This window comes from Periplaneta americana, chromosome 5, assembly GCF_040183065.1.
Source record: "Periplaneta americana isolate PAMFEO1 chromosome 5, P.americana_PAMFEO1_priV1, whole genome shotgun sequence".
NCBI classification, from domain to species: domain Eukaryota; kingdom Metazoa; phylum Arthropoda; class Insecta; order Blattodea; family Blattidae; genus Periplaneta; species Periplaneta americana.
In genome coordinates this window covers 86,408,032-86,425,665 of record NC_091121.1, presented here as the reverse complement: position 1 = coordinate 86,425,665, position 17,634 = coordinate 86,408,032, and the positions used below count along the sequence as shown (strand labels likewise).

Genomic DNA, 17,634 nt, shown 5'->3' with positions numbered 1-17,634 from the left:
TATTGTACCATCTCAACATTAAAGATATTACGCTAGATGCATGCTAGATGGCAGTAGTGAGCAATGCCTTCTCGTCGAGAAGTTCTCGATCTATTATACACTTGACAGATGATTTTCAATAAATCTTAATATTAAACAATCTCTGATACGTGACTATCCATAATATCATATAGCAGAAGCTATAACATAACCTAACTAATATACACAAGTGTTTGAAAAGTTTTAATTAACGACGATGACATAAGAAATAAACATGAATAATATTGAAAGGAATAATTATTGAATGTACTTTTGTCAAATTTGAATGTGGTTGGTGGTTCAATTGATGTTATATTGGACGTGTGCGTAATAGAAGTGGAACTAGTGTGATTTTTATTAATTCTTGTTCTTGATTGCCAATGCGAGTCATATTTGAAACTGCTGTGCATCGACGGGAGTGGTTTGTAATTAAATTATATATATATTTTGACGTCCAGACCAGCGCAGTTTCAAATGTTGGCAAACAAAGAAACAAATGCTAGGGACGCGATAAAATTGTGCGATAAGAAGCAGCCATGATTGGTTGAAATACGTCCTTTCGTACCGTTATATTGGTCAAAAGTAGTATGACGTAGTAAGAGTGTAATAGTCATATTAATTTTGTCGTTTTATGTTGTCTTTATCCACAAAGAGGCAAAATGATCACTTCTTGCATTGATGATATGTGCATTTTACAACTTTCGCACTGTTTTTTAGTATGCAATTATAGTATGCATTATTTTATAGTGGGTCTTCAAGCAACGAGTTGGCGACACTGCCAAATATAATGTACAGCAGTGTCGCCAATGTAAGCGGCTTGCCACCAAATATGGAGGTTTTTAACATTCAGCTGGCGAGGAATTTTGAACAGTTTATCATTGCAGGTGTAGAAATTTTGCGGAGTTTTTACTTCATTGGGAGGCAAAAGTATTTCTTTTTTCATTAACAATATATAGGAATCCAGTGGCTTTAGCACACTGTGCTTCTTGGTGGTATCTCTTAAATCGGTGTTGGCAACACACCCAAATGGTGTGTGTGTGTGTGTGTGTGTGTGTGTAATAACCTAAAGACAAATAAAGGATATTGAAAATAAGGATCTAAATGTGCACTAATAATAATAATAATAATAATAATAATAATAATAATAATAATAATAATAATAATAATAATGTGTATTGAAAGTGCTACACGTGAACGCTTGTCTTAGAATATTGAGGAGATATCAGTGCATATATTTGATTAAGTTTCGGGGACATAATATCTTCGGCGGTGTATTTAGGTTAGATTTATTGGTGATGTTTGAAACTAAATATAAACAAATCACGAGGACAGGATTTTGCTTGGAGATGATGTTTGTTTCATTTCTTCACGGGTTTCATTGTGGCTGAATAGATGGATATTCTTTTAACGAAAAACAAAGAAGTGTGGATTGGACATTAGAACGTACCATATAGTCGTATTAATTTTCTTCTAATATTGTGGAAGCACAAAGGATGACATGGATTATATATTGTCACTGTAGAAATTGTTTTATTTAGTTATTCAGGCATCTGCTAGTATTTTTTAACAATGGCACAAAAAGCTGTGGGTTTGTTAAGTTTTTCAGCAATATCCAGTCTGGCCTTGCGTACTCATATTGCACGGAGAACACCTCTAAACTTGAATCTTCTTCGATGTTTGTCTACAAAAGGTATTGTTCATTCTTATTTAGTGATACAATTTTAACAGATAATTAGCCATAATACGCCTAGATTTAAAGCCGCCCACTTTCCATATAATATCATTTATGGGGAAAATCGCAATAAACAGAACGTAGAAGCTCCGCCCATCACCCCTTCCACTTTTTCCCAACTAGCTCACCAGACACACTATGTGATAGGTGAGTGTTGTGTCGAATGCACATTTCATTGAGTGGGTATAACTTCATTTACTGGCGTTCTCTTTATTGCGATTGATCCCTTTTATGCATTAACGCAAATGTGTTATGCCAGACGCCATCATTACACTGTCCTACCGGGCTTCAGGTACTTGCCCGCACGAAGTGAACGAATCAAGATCGGACATCGTAAGGCTATGCTGCTTGTTATTGCTGCAGATACTCCTACTGTTTCTACACAACATAACCTCTCCTCCTTTGCCCGCTCATTGCTGCCCGTGAAGGGGAAATGTGCCTGATGCCCAGAATCGTGCTATGTGACGGTGACTATTACGCGATTGTTTAACTAAAGGAGTGGTAAAGGTATCCCCGTAACATGCCATGAAGGCACTTGGGGGGCATGGAGGTAGAGCCCCATGCTTTCCATGACCTCTTCACTAGAATGAGGTGGTGTGGTCGGCATCACGCTCTGACTGCCTTTTACTCCTGGGAAAGACCCGGTACTCAATTTTATAGGAGGCTGAGTGAACCTCGGGGCCGTTCTGAAAGTTTGGCAACGAGAAAAAATCCTGTCGCCACCTGGGGTCGAACCCCGGACCTTCCAGTCCGTAGCTAGCTGCTCTACCAACTGAGCTACCCGGCCGCCCAAATAAAAACTATTATTATTTTTCTCTCTTCTCTCTTATATGGGCTACCTTTTCTCTCTCCTCACTTTTTAGTATTTTCAGTGCACTTATATATCAAGATCAACACATATTTATGTATTTTAATTTTACTTAACGTATTGCAGCCACTCGGAATCGATCCAGGGATCTTCTGCTTAGTGGTTTCTCAACTTAACCTCTAAACCACAACACAGTTGAAAATTTCACGTTAAAATCGTTTACAAGACACACTTTCGATAATATTTTTCAACTAACGATATAAATTAATCGATTCATGTACAGTAAAACCACAGTCTAGTATATACAGTCACGAAGCTTGAGTTGTGAGGGTGCTACGAACAATAGACTGTGCCGGTACTATTTCGCATTGCCTATAATGAGGCGATATTAGCGATCCTAGTGGTTAGCAACTATCTATGGATGCATATTTACTACGTATTGAGCTTCGTGACTATATACTAGACTGTGGTTAATACTTGAATGATCGCGAGTTAAATTTTACGAATATATAATATGAAAGATCGGTGCCCACGCCAGTTCCCCTATTGCCCTTTGACCCCACTCTCGCCGTTTCTCCTCACGCCACTGCTGCTCTCGCATTCCCACATCGGCCATATCGCCCTACCTTCATCAGCTGAAATACAAAGGATTCAAAATTACCGTACATATATAGATATATACTATATGCATTGGACACCTTGTAAAATAACACTGTTTCTTCATTCATTAATAGTTTTTTGCCGAAGGACAGGTCTTTCACTGCAAACCAGCATTCTCAAATCTTTCCTATTTTCCACCTTCCTCTTAGTTTCCTCATATGATCCATATATCTTAATGTTGTCTATCATCCGATATCTTCTTCCGCCCCGAACTTTTCTCCCATTCACCATTCCTTCCAGTGCATCCTTCAGTAGACAGTTTCTTCTTAGTAACCAAATCAATTTCTTTTTCTCTTCGTGATCAGTTTGAGCATTATTCTTTCTTTGCCCAGCCTTTCTAGCACAGTTTCATTTCTTATTCTGTGAGCAGTAGTCATACATTACACTTTGAATCAACCTATATTTCACCTGAGGGTCTGTTTATAATGACAAATTTTATTGTATTTCAGATCTGCAGCCATCAACAAGTACTATGCATGACTACTTGTTGCAGAATATTAAAATCTCTCGAGACACCACTGATGTGTTGCAAATTGTGGGCAGTCATCATAACATCATGAATGTGAGACATGTGATGCAAGCGCTGAGGTGTCTTTTTGACCTGGAGAAGACAGGAAAGTTAGTAATATTGTAATCCATTATCAACATTGTCGAAGCTTGTGTTTATAGTAAACAATTTCGGAAAACTAATGTAGTGCAGAGAAGTAGAATTTTCATAGTTGTATTATTTTCATAAGTATAAAATATATCAAGGACGTTAGTCAAAATAAATGTGATAATAAAAAGGTGTAGGTAATTTATTGAACTGTCTTTAAGAGCTTTGACATTATTCTTGTCTTTCAGGTCTTACATTAGATAGACAGTGTAATTCTTGTGATGTGGTCAACACACTATGGCTCTACCTAAGTAATGATAAACTTGGAACACTTCATGTTTAATATGTAGCATTTGAGGGGACTTTCCTCGGCTTATCCATCTGAACGTACTTATATTCAGAGTTGAATAGCTACCAATATATTTCGTGAGCTTACTCGAAAAAGTTGGTAACTACATAGGAAAATAGTATGACTTACAAACTTTTTCTAGTAAGCCCACAATTTGCAAGAGAGAAGCTAGAATTTCTTGAGTTCTAGCATTACATCTCCAATTACGAAGTGTGTCATGATCAAATTTTGAGAATCTATAATAAATCTACATATGAGAACATACTAGTGATAAGTTGGTCCAGTTTTTCATATGTTTCAATAATTGAAGCATTTTGTGCTTTTCATGTAATATTTATTATGCTTGCACTATCATGTAACTACCCATTCATGTGATCTAGTTAAAGACTGGAGAATATTTTGCTGCAGAAGGAGGATTTTTGAATAACTAATCAAAAAATGAATAACTTTTCCCAAAACATTCATTTGCGTATTGTTCAATATTATTATGAAGAGAGTACAGTGTATGGAATCAAGATGTGACTGATTTCTATAATTCTTTTCATGATTTTATTTTTGAAGTTTTGTATTTGTGTTATTGATTCTGATCAGTGACGAAGTTCTTAAGGGACTTTTGAGGCTTAGCCTATCCAAAAAATTTGAATTATTTTACCTAGTAGCATTAGGCTATAAGTTCATAATAACTATGTATCGTAACACTCGGTTTAACTCTGATCCTTCCACATAGGCTATTAAGTTCACTGTTGGCAGTCATTCCATGATTCGAGAGTTCAGTGCAAGGCACAAGCCTCTAAAGGCATGGCTACGACCTTGACTTGTAAGCTTGAGGGGGGACCAGGGAGGGGATATCGATTAGCTACATCTTAATGCTAAACAAGACTAGCCTTGTAGCCTACTATCACAATAATATGTCGTGCTATATTGGTGTTCTATGAATGGGCTGTGTTGTTGAGCGTTAGTTTACTCAAAAGTGCATATATATATATATATATATATATATATATATATATATATATATATATATATATATATATTATATATATATATATATATATATATATATTATATATATATATATATATATATATCTGCATGTGTGTGTGCGTGCGTGCATGTGTTTTTTACATATTAATTTTATGTAAAATGGTTGATACTGAGGGAACATTGAGGTCATTATTTGTAGAATTAAAAGAGAAATCATTTTCAACTTGGACGTATGAAAAAAAATGTGCTTACAAAGATAGGAGATCAACACCACATAGTGGATGGAATAAAACAAAATAGAAATTTTCAATTTTCGTAGTATAAGAAATATCTTTGGCTAACAGGATGCTCTGAGACAGTTTAGTTAAATATTGTTTTGCCTGTATTCTATTTGGGGTGAAAATGAGTAGTAATCATCTTTGTGGGGTCTGTGTCACAAAAAATATTTTAATAGAAAAATCGAGAAACATCTGCTGTATAAAAAGATAAAAGGTAAGGAGATTTTTCAGCCTACCCAGTTTAGTTATATTGTTTCGCCTGTATTCTATTTGGGGGTGAAAATGAGTAGTAATCATCTTTGTGGGGTCTGTGTCACAAAAAGTATTTTAATAGAAAAATCGAGAAACATCTGCTGTATAAAAAGATAAAAGGTAAGGAGATTTTTCAGCCTACCCAGTAATTTACACCTTAGCTTCGCCACTGATTCTGATATGTAGCCTAAAAATGAATACAACTTACTCATTTGCGTTTTTTTGAGTGTTTATTTAATATCAAAACAGTTTCATAATTCAGACTGTTTATATAAATATTCCATCCTTAACCATAGAACTTTCAATATAGCTATATTGAGGTATATCAAAATAGAATGAATTGGAGAAACATTCACTTCATTGCCTAAAACATTAAACATGATGTGTGTGTGAGAATGTTGTTGTTTTCTAATGCCAGGCATTTGACAATAAAGTAATTTGACCTCTTGCACTCCAATGTATGTGGGCATACATACAAGGTTATTTCTTATTTCTGCAAAATGCTGACTATGTAAGTCAGAATAATACAGCAAATGTAGCCTGCAGCATCAACACATTCTTATAGATATTGGTATACAGGTTACCCATTTGTGTTATTTACACTTTCTTAAAAAGTTATGATTCACATGGCGAAGTTCATCATTTTAAATTAATGAGTCTCTTTCTTAGAATGTTGTGTTATGTTTCTTTCAACGTGTGGGAATTGCTTTCGTAATCTGTCTTTTAGATTACACCATAAATAAAAATCACGAAAGGTTAGATGCAAAATTCATCTTCAAACACCGTTGTTATTGCTCTAATGTTTACTTACTGTATGACTTACCATTATTACCACTACAACAAATTATCATGCATAGTAGAGCTTAATGACCTCTGATGTGGATTATAAAATGCAGACTACACTCTTTAACGAAAACATAGTTCATTAACCTCTTAAAATAAATATGTTATTACAAAGACTTTTACACTTCAGTCTTAATATACTCGTAGCTGGGCTTTCTTGGCCAGCATTCTCAACATTGTAGTTCATGTGCATGGTAACTAACTGTTGGCTGTGAGACAGCATGAAAATAATACACACACATGCGTGCACATACAAATAATACAAATATATACTGTACCTGTGATGCACTGACACACACCACACATACAAGTAGTTTAGTTTATTTAGCTCAATATTATGCAAATCTGGCTTTCAGGTAGTAGCTCCCTTTAAAGCAGGTTTGAATAATTTCAAGGAAAAATTGTTCCGGGGCCGGGTATCGATCCCGGGACCCTTTGCTTAGCACGCGAACGCTCTAGCTCAATATTGCCAGTGTATGGCTAATGGTGTTAGGAGTCTTTGATATTGCGTGTAAATATTTGCTGCTGCTGCTGTAAATTATGTTTTATTTAATGACACTCGCAACTGCCGACATTATATTCTTATATAGTAATAATTATTATTATTATTATTATTATTAATTTATTCATTTAATCTGGCAGAACTAAGGCCAGCAGGCCTTCCCTTCTACGGTAATTGAAGTAGGTAAAGTGAGATTTCTTTTTATGTATAGCTAAAGAGGAATGAAAACCTCGCGATTTATTGTGTAAAGAAGTTAGCCACATTGAGCCACGTAAACTGATAATTACCATACATACGCCTTATGTACAGACATAAACTATTTAGGTATAAAAGTTGAAATTGTAAACAAGCTGGTAGAAATAATTCCGATTATATCATTTTGTGTTTATTTAGCTTGGAAGGTTAATTAAAATTACCATTATTTTTCGAATAAACATTTTGAAAGTTAATATTTATATTTAGTAGAAAAATTATGTTTTACGTACTGAATTTAGACATAATTCGCCCAATAATTGAGGATAAAAGCTGTTGCTAGGTAGATAGCATGTCAAAATTCTCTTTTGGTATCAGGACCTTCTGAAAACATGTATTGTTATTAAAGTTTAGAAAAAAAAAGTTTGTTTTTTGTGCAGTCACAAAACTTTTTCTATAAATATTTCATGAAAGAAGAAAGTAAAGTCAATAAGAAAGAAACTGTAATTTTCAAATTATCTAACAAACCTTAATGTAAACAAACATTCGAATTTTCGAACAGCAAATAGAAATGTAGGTAATTTTTAATTGTTGTCTCATTTTCACATTTACAAATAATTTTGCACATTATAAGATTGTTGACTTCTTTTCCTCAGTGACTATACATTGCTTTCGTTCATTTTCCTTTTTTTTATTTTCAGATGTCATATGCCAAAGAAGCAGATCGTCAAAAATCCTGACTTCATAAAACTTTGTAAACGGCTTAAGTCTCAAGTTAGAGCAATTAGTCTTAATGATGCAATTGAAGCATTGAAAATAGTTTCATATATTGGAGTCCCTGGAAACAGTACCATTGTTCAGGTTTTACTGCAGCTTGTTCGTCAAGGAGTTAATGATTTGTCACTTCAGCATATCGTTTTTCTTGAGTTCATAATGAAAAACTTTGAGAGAAGTCCGTTAGTGGATGCATTAAGAATTGCCTTACCACTTGTGTTTGACGCTCAGCTAAGTCTGAAGATAGATAGGGAGAATGTCACAAGTTTGGCCACGCTTCTTCAATATGCTTGTGAGAAACCTGTTTCTGACAATTCCATCAATATAATAGTCTCTAGTCTTCAAAATCTTGCATCAGATATAGATGTGAGAACTGCTGCAAATATCGTGTTTGCAATAAGTGATTTTAAGAAACAGTCGCAGTCTTTCCAAGCTCTCCTTTCCCATTGTTGGCAAGTCTTGGCAGAGAACATGAATGAGTGTACATATATAGAAATGGAGAAACTCTTGGACTGCATGGTCAAGAAGCATAAATGGAAAGAAGTACAGTTCTATCATGAAGAATATGCTGATGCCTGTGCAAGATATGTGATTACTAGGGACTGTGGATTCGAAGAAGGCACTTACGTGCTCAAGAAGTTAACAAGACTGGTAAGAAATAACTATATGGCACAATTTTTTCTGCAGTGGAATCGCCAGAACAGCACTGACAGTTGTCTATGGTGCTGTCAGTCAGTACAAGTTAGTGCCCCATGGATTTGTCAAATAGTTATACTGTCTAGATTATTATGCTAGAGCGGTACTTGCATGAGTTGGGCTACATTAAGCAAGGTGTCTCAGGAAAAATTTGGAAGATCATAGTACCAATCATTTTGAACAAAGAAGTTCATGTGAATAATTGGTCTATACCGAACATTTGTTGAGATACAATTATTTGAATGTAAAGCTTAAAGGTTTATTTGTACAGTATCTTGAATTTGGCACTGCCAAAGTAGGTAACTCTCGGTGGCCATGCATTGCCATGGAAACTTGTTTGTGTACGTAGCTGATTTGTTATTGTGGATTGTTACTTGAGCACTGCAGTTGACTCTAAAGCTATGGTTTGTTTACAGTGATCATCGCTGGACGCACATCACCAGCAATTTTATAAACACTCACGATGATTGTCTTGAAATGGTTTCTTTATCAGCGTACATCACTGTTAATTCTCAATTGTTTTGCTGCCATAACTCAATTCAATATTTCTACATAGCCTTCTCTAAATATCGATTATTGAACATGTATTCGGTGATGTGCATCCTGAATTTGCTTCAAAAAAGCAACCTCTAGCGATCTGCGTCACCTCCAACGATCTACGTTGATGATCTTCGCTGTAAAGAAACTTTGCACATTCATTTTAACTACTAGCAACACTAGGCGACAATTGCAAGCGATGTGCGTCTGGCGATGATCGCCATAAACAAACCGAAGCTCTACCTGTGTTATTAGTGATAGCAACATTGTATACTGGTATGTGGTTTTCAAGATGCCACTCATCTACAGAATTAAACAAAATTCCTTATCATAGAGTGTTAACCAGAAATTTCAGTACATTGTGTGAAGCTGGTGTGCTTCCCAGTGCTCATGTGTTATATTAAAAACTTTAATACCGAATTAAATTAACTCTTTACCAACCCCCAGTTACACCACTTGATAGTACTGCTCTTACATTATAAAATGGTAGTTTTAAATAACTGTCGATTTTGGATGGATCTAATCATTATTCCCATGGACCTTTCATCCTGGTATATCACAGAATGCTTGAGAAACACTGATGGTCACATGAGATACTGCTACATATTAAAGTATCTTTTTAATGTAATTCGTTCTTGCTTTACAGGGTCATGTAAATATTGGTCTTATTGACTACTTAGGAGAGAAAATAGTTAATAACCCAAAACTTGTACAGGAGTGTAAGTCAGTCATATATTTTTCTTTGGTGTCTGGCATAGCTAATGCAGATTACAAGCCAGAGAGTTGGGACTGTATAAAGGATGCTCTCCTAACAAACAACGTGTTATGCTCAAAGGTAAGAATGCTTACATGAACTGCACTTAAACTGAGATATTTTGGTATATTTGTAGTTGAATGAGTAATAGAGTTATGAACTGAAACGCACATAAAAAAGAAATACTTGATACAGATATGTCCAGAAAAATGATTCAAGAAAAAATTTGTACATTCCTTCCCTTACATCAAACTAAACTAAAGTATTTAACTATTCCAAATTGCTCAATAGTCCAAAGAAAAAAAAAATCCCCAGGTATTGAATTATTGCAGGCTAACAGCAGACCCAATAATGAGAATTACTCGTATCTTACATGTGGTATGATAGACATATGTCGGATTTTTTCTGCCTTTTTTCATTAGAATGGAGCATTAAAAACATGAAATGTTGTTTGCTTTCCATATCAGAGACTTTACTTTAAATCACTGCGAATTCAGATGGATTTTTTTAATGGAAAAAGGCAGTATTGAAACAGGTTTTAGCAATGTGCACCAATTTCGCTTGTCATTCTATCATTTCTGCATTCAATGTCATCATTATCAATTTTATGACTGCAAAGTGATCCACAGTTTCAGCATGTTATTTCTGAAGTAAGATGCTTTAGGGTCAATGATGATAATACAAAGCATCTGCCATGAAAAATAGGCATGGAAAGTCCTTTTCTTGAAGATATTAAATGAATTATAAAGTGCATAAATGGATCAGTTTTTATAATTTTGTCTTCTACACGACAAAATAAACAAATATAACACTCATATCGAAAAGCGTATGGTCAGAATATACTGTACATATATAGTGATATAGTATCTGGTTATGTACAGTGAGTTCCAGTAAAAAGGGCGGGAACGTTTGCTGGGACTCAATTATTCTCATTACTATATTACATTTAATGAAATGTAAAAATATCAAACAAAAATTATTGCTGTCATGGTCATATTTAAATATTTAACAGAGTAGATCATAAAATAGATAGTACCATTATATGAAGAGGCCGTGGTGTTTAATGCTTATGACATGGCATTGTTGGTTTTTAACTTATTTTTTTCTAGTATTTTATTTTATTTTTTTTAAGTCCTGTTAGTTCTCCTTACTCATCTTATTCATTTTAGCACATAGTTAATATTAAGAGATGCCTATGGAAGATATCTAAAGGTAACATATATTGTCTTTGTGATTATTTTTTATGCTTCACACATAATTGTGTATATATGAAAACAATTACATAATTTTACAGGAAAAAGTGGGACTTCCATGGCTTAGATTGGCATTGGACTTCGCACTGTTGGATATATACTGCCCAGATCTTCTTCAGTTTGTCCTACAAAAGGATTTCTTGCAACAGTTTCTTGCTAGAGGTAATCATGTATATTTTTGTAAATTAACTCATACACAAACTTGAGATAATATATGTGTAAAAATGATCACTATCGAAGTTAAAAACTAATTACTTCAATTGGATTTCAGAAAAAATATCAGTAGCATTATGGATCATTTAGTAGGCCATCAGTGACTGTTTCATTTACTTATATAGCATATATTTACTTACTAATGGCTTTTAAGGAACCCGGAGGTTCACTGCTGCCCTCACATAAACCTGCCATCTGTCCCTATCCTGAGCAAGTATAGCACTAATACTTGTTAAAATCTATTTATTGTTTATTTTTGTCAGAAAATGCATATTTTGGATAAATAAGATACCCACATAAGGAGTGGTTACAAATTTATTCAGATGAATTCCTTATTTCACATTCAAAAGCAATAAAGCTGGAGGAACGTGTCCTCTCTTTTCATTCTACAATTCTGTAGAAGAATATACGAGTACAACAAAATTTGAAGAAGTCACTGCTCTTTATATAGCTTTGTAAAACCTCTTATACAGATTAAATAAATTCCAAAATGCTGTCATATTATCAGATTCATGGGCAGCCATACAAGCTATAGTTTCACAACCGTCTAAAAATGGGGATCATAATTCAGGATTATAAGAAAATGAGCTATTACTTAAGTAAAGTACAGAAAAAAATTAGTTTACGGTGTATTCCTTTCCATTGTGATATAAAGAGAAATGAAACAGCAGACTTTTTGGTTAAAAAGGGCACTGAAATCTCACAACCATCTAATAACGGACTTTCATTTTATTCTGCAAAACAACTAATGAAAAGTAAATTCAATTCTGCCCAAAAATAACAAAATTCGGATGGAGCAAAATCTAACCCCGAGGTAATCCTCCAAGGACCACGTAAATTTGCTATTCAGGTTGATAACAGGGCATGGATTGTTTGGCAAGCCATCTGTATGATGTAAAAGAAGAGATGAACATGGAAAACATCAAAAGAGAGATGAACATGGAAAACATCAAAAGATGCACAAGAAGATGACATCATACGAAAATGCTGAAGTGCATGACGCAAATGACTTCAATCAAGTGTCTAGGCATAGGACCAAAAACAACATATTTTGGATAATTCCAAATAAAATCTATCCAAAATTCTCGATGATCTAATGAGTACCCTGTCATTAAAACAAAGATTGTAGATTCAAACTCAGCCAATTATTGGTATGGTTTGCTTTATATAAAACCAAAAGCAGAATTCCCTGTGTCACAGATTTATGGAATAAAAAATTCTGCTTTTGAAAGTGAAGCATCCATATAGAACTTCCGGCCATTTTTTCACTCATGCTTCATGCTTCATAGACAGAGGCTATGTACAGCATTTCTGTTGTCCAAATAAGTAAACAGGAAAAATTGGTTGGCAGTTATCTGAAGACTTCTGCAAAATAATTAAAACTTACAGAAAGAAAGAGGATTGTGTGTACTGAGTTAATATATATGATGATAAAGAAGTAGACAATGGATTCCTTGGGAGTGGGTGAAGTGCTCAGAGTTAACCTAATTTTTTTTACCCTTTGTACAGAGGAAGGGCCCAAAGGTTTCCACTGCAACCTAATGCTTGTGTTTACCACTCTTTTTTTGTGGGAATGGTTGTTGAAGTCTGAATAGGCCCTTTCATGTAGGTATCGTGACTCAGCTATGTGATGCCATCTGTCGATTTTAGCCAAGTAGGCTCAAGGTCCAGTGAAATCCCGCTAGAGCCCCTTTCACTCCCCAAGTAGTGTACTGCACTTTCTTAAACTGGTGCCATCTGATCTGTACATCAGTGACAATAGTACATCCAGCTGCACCACATTGGTAGATGATAATGAAATGGAGTGTGGTGATGAAATGGAGAGGAACGGAAGAACCCCGAAAAAACCTCAGAAACCTTGGCTTTGTCTACTACAAATATGACTCGGAACATCTCCGGAATTTCATCCTTGGTCCATAGCCATCATAAGCCAGTACTCTGTCAACTGAGCTATCAAGGCTGCACCTAACTTGGTTAATGTTTGTTCTGCCATTTAAACTGTTCATAATAATAAAACAAGTATTGCTTTATCTCTTATAAGGTGTAATTTGATATTAAATTGTTTTACATTTTGTGTACAAATTTTCAGAATACAATCTACTGGATCGTCTTCAGCTGCTGCTGCTTTATCAAGCTGTGGTAACAATGTATCCTTCATACTCAGGCATACTTCCACCAAAGGATATGATTGACGCAGTGATTTCACAAAATGGTGATCATGTGGAACATTTTCCACTTCAGGCTGCTCTTGAACGAGGGCTTGGAGGTCCAGCCTATGTTTGGACAAGGCTCGTAACCAAGCTTGGCCATTTCATAGGTTAGTATTACTACGAAAATAATTTTTATTTATCATGAGGATTGACTAGAGACCGTAATAGACCAGTGAGGCCCAATATTTGCACGCCGATGATGATGATTTACCCATTATACAGAAATATCTGTTATAGATGATGATTTACCTATTATATAGAAACATCTGTTGTCTACTTTCGTGTCATACATGATCATAAGAATAGTGATAGTTCTGTTTGGAAGAAATGTAGGCACTTTAAGATGATTGAAATCTGAAGTAAAGGTATTCCCTGTATATTTCGTGAAGGCTTTTGGGAAACATGGAGATAGAGGATTGTTCTACATTAAAAATGTAATAATTAGCAGAATATGATACACAAGAGTTCCGTTAAAAAGCTATTGTGTACTTAAAATTGTAATATTTGATGTAAAATAATTGCCATAAAATTTTGTATATTTTGCAGTGGCACACAAACTCTGTCGTGAAACCTTTAATATATAATATGTTTTAAATCTTACATCCAGAGATAACTTAATAAGAGCATTATTCATAAATAATCTTGTAAAGTTCTACCACAGCTGTCATCAACTCAGTAAACTCTTGGGCTAGTGTCTCTTACAGCACCAGCATGCATTCGTGGCTACTGGCAGGAATGCTCTCTACCTCTTCCTGCTGCACGATGGGGAAATCATGTTGCTCCATATACTCTTTACCCATTTCAGTGAGTGCTGACGACCACTGTTCTACCACAATACAATGACATCCACCTTTAGAGAGGTTTACTTTGTTGTGATGAAAATAGTTCTTAAACATTTTAAGTATGGTATTCTATTTCTGTAATACTCAGATAACTATCAACCACTGGCAGCACTTATAGAATAGATATGATCGCTTTCCAGGACCATCGTAGAGGTTTTGTAATTGAGCCGTTCAAAGCAGAAGTGGTGTAAGTCAATTTCGACTTACACCACTTTTGCTCTGAACGGCTCAAATAAATAATATACAAAATACAATTCCTACTTTCTCTTTGTTTTTTTTCTCTCTCTCTCTCAATCTCTCTGTTCTTCGTATATACATTTACAGGCAAAATATATATTCATGTCATTTAAATTTGTATAATAACGACCGAATCATTAGCCTAGTTTATATGAGCCGTTCAGAGCAAAAGTGGTGCAAGTCAAAATTGACTTACACCACTTCTGCTCTGAACGGCTCAATTGACCCTACAGTTCGTTTTGAGACTTGCAGGAGCCAACCACAAGATGTCCATAAGAAGAAACAATTCATCTATGAACCAACAATCCCGTATTATCAAGAAAAATATCAGTTACAATAGATAAAAGTAATAGGCTTGATGGTCGGAGCAAAAGGATCCATCCTGAAGCAGTTTGTTGATTTTTGCAAGGCTTTTCATTTGCCATCATCTATAATTACCAATGTTTGTTTACTTGCGTTGAAAGGTTCGATTACATTGTTAAGAAATCACCTCAGATAAGACATTACACTGTAATTTTTTTTTCTCTTTCTTGAATTGGTTTTCATATTCATAATAAATTATCCATGTTATATGTACTATTCAAAATTTTGTTTTTTGTAAATGGTATCTTTGTCTTCTAGGCAACCCATGTTTAGGGAAAGTGTTTGATAATAAAAGTGCTTTTCATATTCAGTATCAAATTAAATATTCTAAAAAAGACATTCATTTATATTGTGACTTTACTGAATGATCTTTTTATTTTGTTCTTCTGGTGCTATTTTATCTATTATTACAAGAACTTGAATATTATGAAGGTCTATGAAGTTCAAAGTGCTTTTTATGTATCTATATTGACTTCAAATTAATTAATTTTTTATTATGAACATTTAATTTACATTTCAGACCATCTCGTAGTTATGCGGAAAGGTGGCTATCCTGTGGCAATGAATCAAATTCCCAATGATTCTTCTTCGAAAACGTATATAGAAGATCTACTTATTCCATCTGATAGTCAAATGTAAGTTTGGTATTTTCTTATTATTGTTTGATATGTAAGCTTTGCAATATATGTTAAATATCTGCTGAAGTCTCTACATTTTAATGATTTAATGAAAAACACCGTTGATTTATGATATGATTAATGAATATAAACATGTCTACTGTATTATTTTAATTCAGATATTTGTTGCAGAATCTTGATACTCTGTATGCCAGCAAGTTCGTATGCTGTCAACTGCCAAAGACTACGAACAGTGTCATTGCTAACAATACGCACTCTGGAAACTCTGGGATACAGTGTAGTGCCTGTGAACTTGCAACAATGGATAAATTTACCGGATTATGAAAAAATTCCATATTTAATGCAGAATATAAAGATGAAATGTGACACCATGGAAAGTAGTGAAGCCAATATTGTACATTAGTGCTTAATAAATCATTCGCCTATTAGCTTTTGAACCATCTGTTTTATTAGTCCTGTCTAAATATATTGAATATATTGTTACTGATCCATTTAGTCACAGTTCAATTGCACCAGTATGCAGTATCATTCTTAAAGTAGGATGTAAATATTAGGCTCTGCTCCAATTTTAGTTGGACATAAATCAATGCAGAAGCTGTAAGGCTTTGCCAGCTTGTTAGTTATCACTTTGCTGAAAGGACATTTTGTATGTTGGATTCAGTCACTTTATATTTACTTTTTAATTATGAAGGTTGTGAATATAATTAATACAGCTCAGATTATATGCACTAAAAGTTAATATTGTTAGTCGGTGTAGTTTATAAATATAAAATCATGCTCCTACTCCTTTGAGGCTGGGTGCAGAGCCATTAGCCACTGCCACAAGTTGCGGTCTGTATGTAGAACGCAATTTTAATAAATTCAGCACAGATACTATGTTTGTATTGGCCTGGATGGGCCACATGCTAAGAGAGTGGCCCTGTTTTGCTAATTGTGGCTGCATTCGACCACAATTTATCTCAAGCAAACGCAGCCACTTGCGTCCGCCATGTCATTCCTAGCTTCTCACCCACTACCTAACATAATTCTTTGAATGTCGTCAAACTCATTCGAAAACATTTAAAAAATTTATATTCGTGCCTTATTAGATTCTCAAAAAGCATAGCAAAATGGCTGCGAGTTCTCAATACTGGCTGCATCCAAAACCAGTGCTATCTTTGTATTGTTTTGGCGATAAAACACTAGCTTCTGAAAATCTGGTTCCTTCAATTCCTGGACTACATGCAGTCTGTATGCTCGTAAACGCGATTTCTTTGCTGCTCTCTGACATGTGCCATATGAGTAGCCTGTCTCCTGGCTTAATCAATGCAACAATTTTTTTGGAGAGTTCAGTAAACATTAACACAAGCTTAAGGCATTGCAGGTTTATGTTTTCCACTCTCACTAAGAATTAAGCCAGATGTCTCCAGCTTTCTTACTACTGACAAAATTGTTGGCTTGATAAAATATTTTTTAGTGAAATGATCAATTTTAGTTGATATTAGTAATCGATAGATAGTATGAAGGTTGTATAAACTGCTATCTTGCGTTAGATTTCATAGAACTTCACTTTAACACTCATTTACAATTTTCTAACTAACACCATTTCTGCTTTCAGCAGTTCATTAATCCCTACTTATACTTTTTTTTAGCACCAGTATTGTCCTCTTCATATTCGAATTGGTAGGGCTTAATTTTAGACATGTTGTCTAGTGCCTTGCATTTGGCAATGAAGCCATTAGACATGTCAAAATCTATATATTTTGGAGCAACAATTATTATTGCATTAGCTACAGCATGCACTTGCAATATGAACTCAAATTGCACAACATAAGGCGTGCAGTACATGGCTAATGAGTGCAGTAGAAGTGACGTCAGCAGTACAGTAACTAAAACTTGTAAAATGAATATATCTATATTTGTTT

General features: G+C 34.7%; 1 protein-coding gene across 1 annotated transcript; it reads left to right on the top strand.

Annotated features, from left to right (window-relative positions):
- Positions 1-825: 825 nt before the first annotated feature.
- LOC138699949 (FAST kinase domain-containing protein 2, mitochondrial-like) lies at positions 826-16,167 on the top strand. The gene is made up of 8 exons (XM_069826170.1): positions 826-1,708; positions 3,668-3,836; positions 7,915-8,638; positions 9,867-10,055; positions 11,269-11,389; positions 13,530-13,757; positions 15,613-15,727; positions 15,902-16,167. Exons 1-8 carry the CDS (start codon positions 1,588-1,590, stop codon positions 16,131-16,133), a joined length of 1,899 nt encoding a protein of 632 aa, XP_069682271.1. The 5' UTR covers positions 826-1,587; the 3' UTR covers positions 16,134-16,167.
- Positions 16,168-17,634: the final 1,467 nt, after the last annotated feature.

Coding starts and splice junctions, on each gene's coding strand:
- LOC138699949 (XM_069826170.1), top strand. CDS start 1,588: ATGGCACAAAAAGCTGTGGGTTTGTTAAGTTTTTCAGCAATATCCAGT. Junction 1,709..3,667: donor TCGATGTTTGTCTACAAAAG/GTATTGTTCATT, acceptor ATTGTATTTCAG/ATCTGCAGCCATCAACAAGT. Junction 13,758..15,612: donor CAAGCTTGGCCATTTCATAG/GTTAGTATTACT, acceptor TTTACATTTCAG/ACCATCTCGTAGTTATGCGG.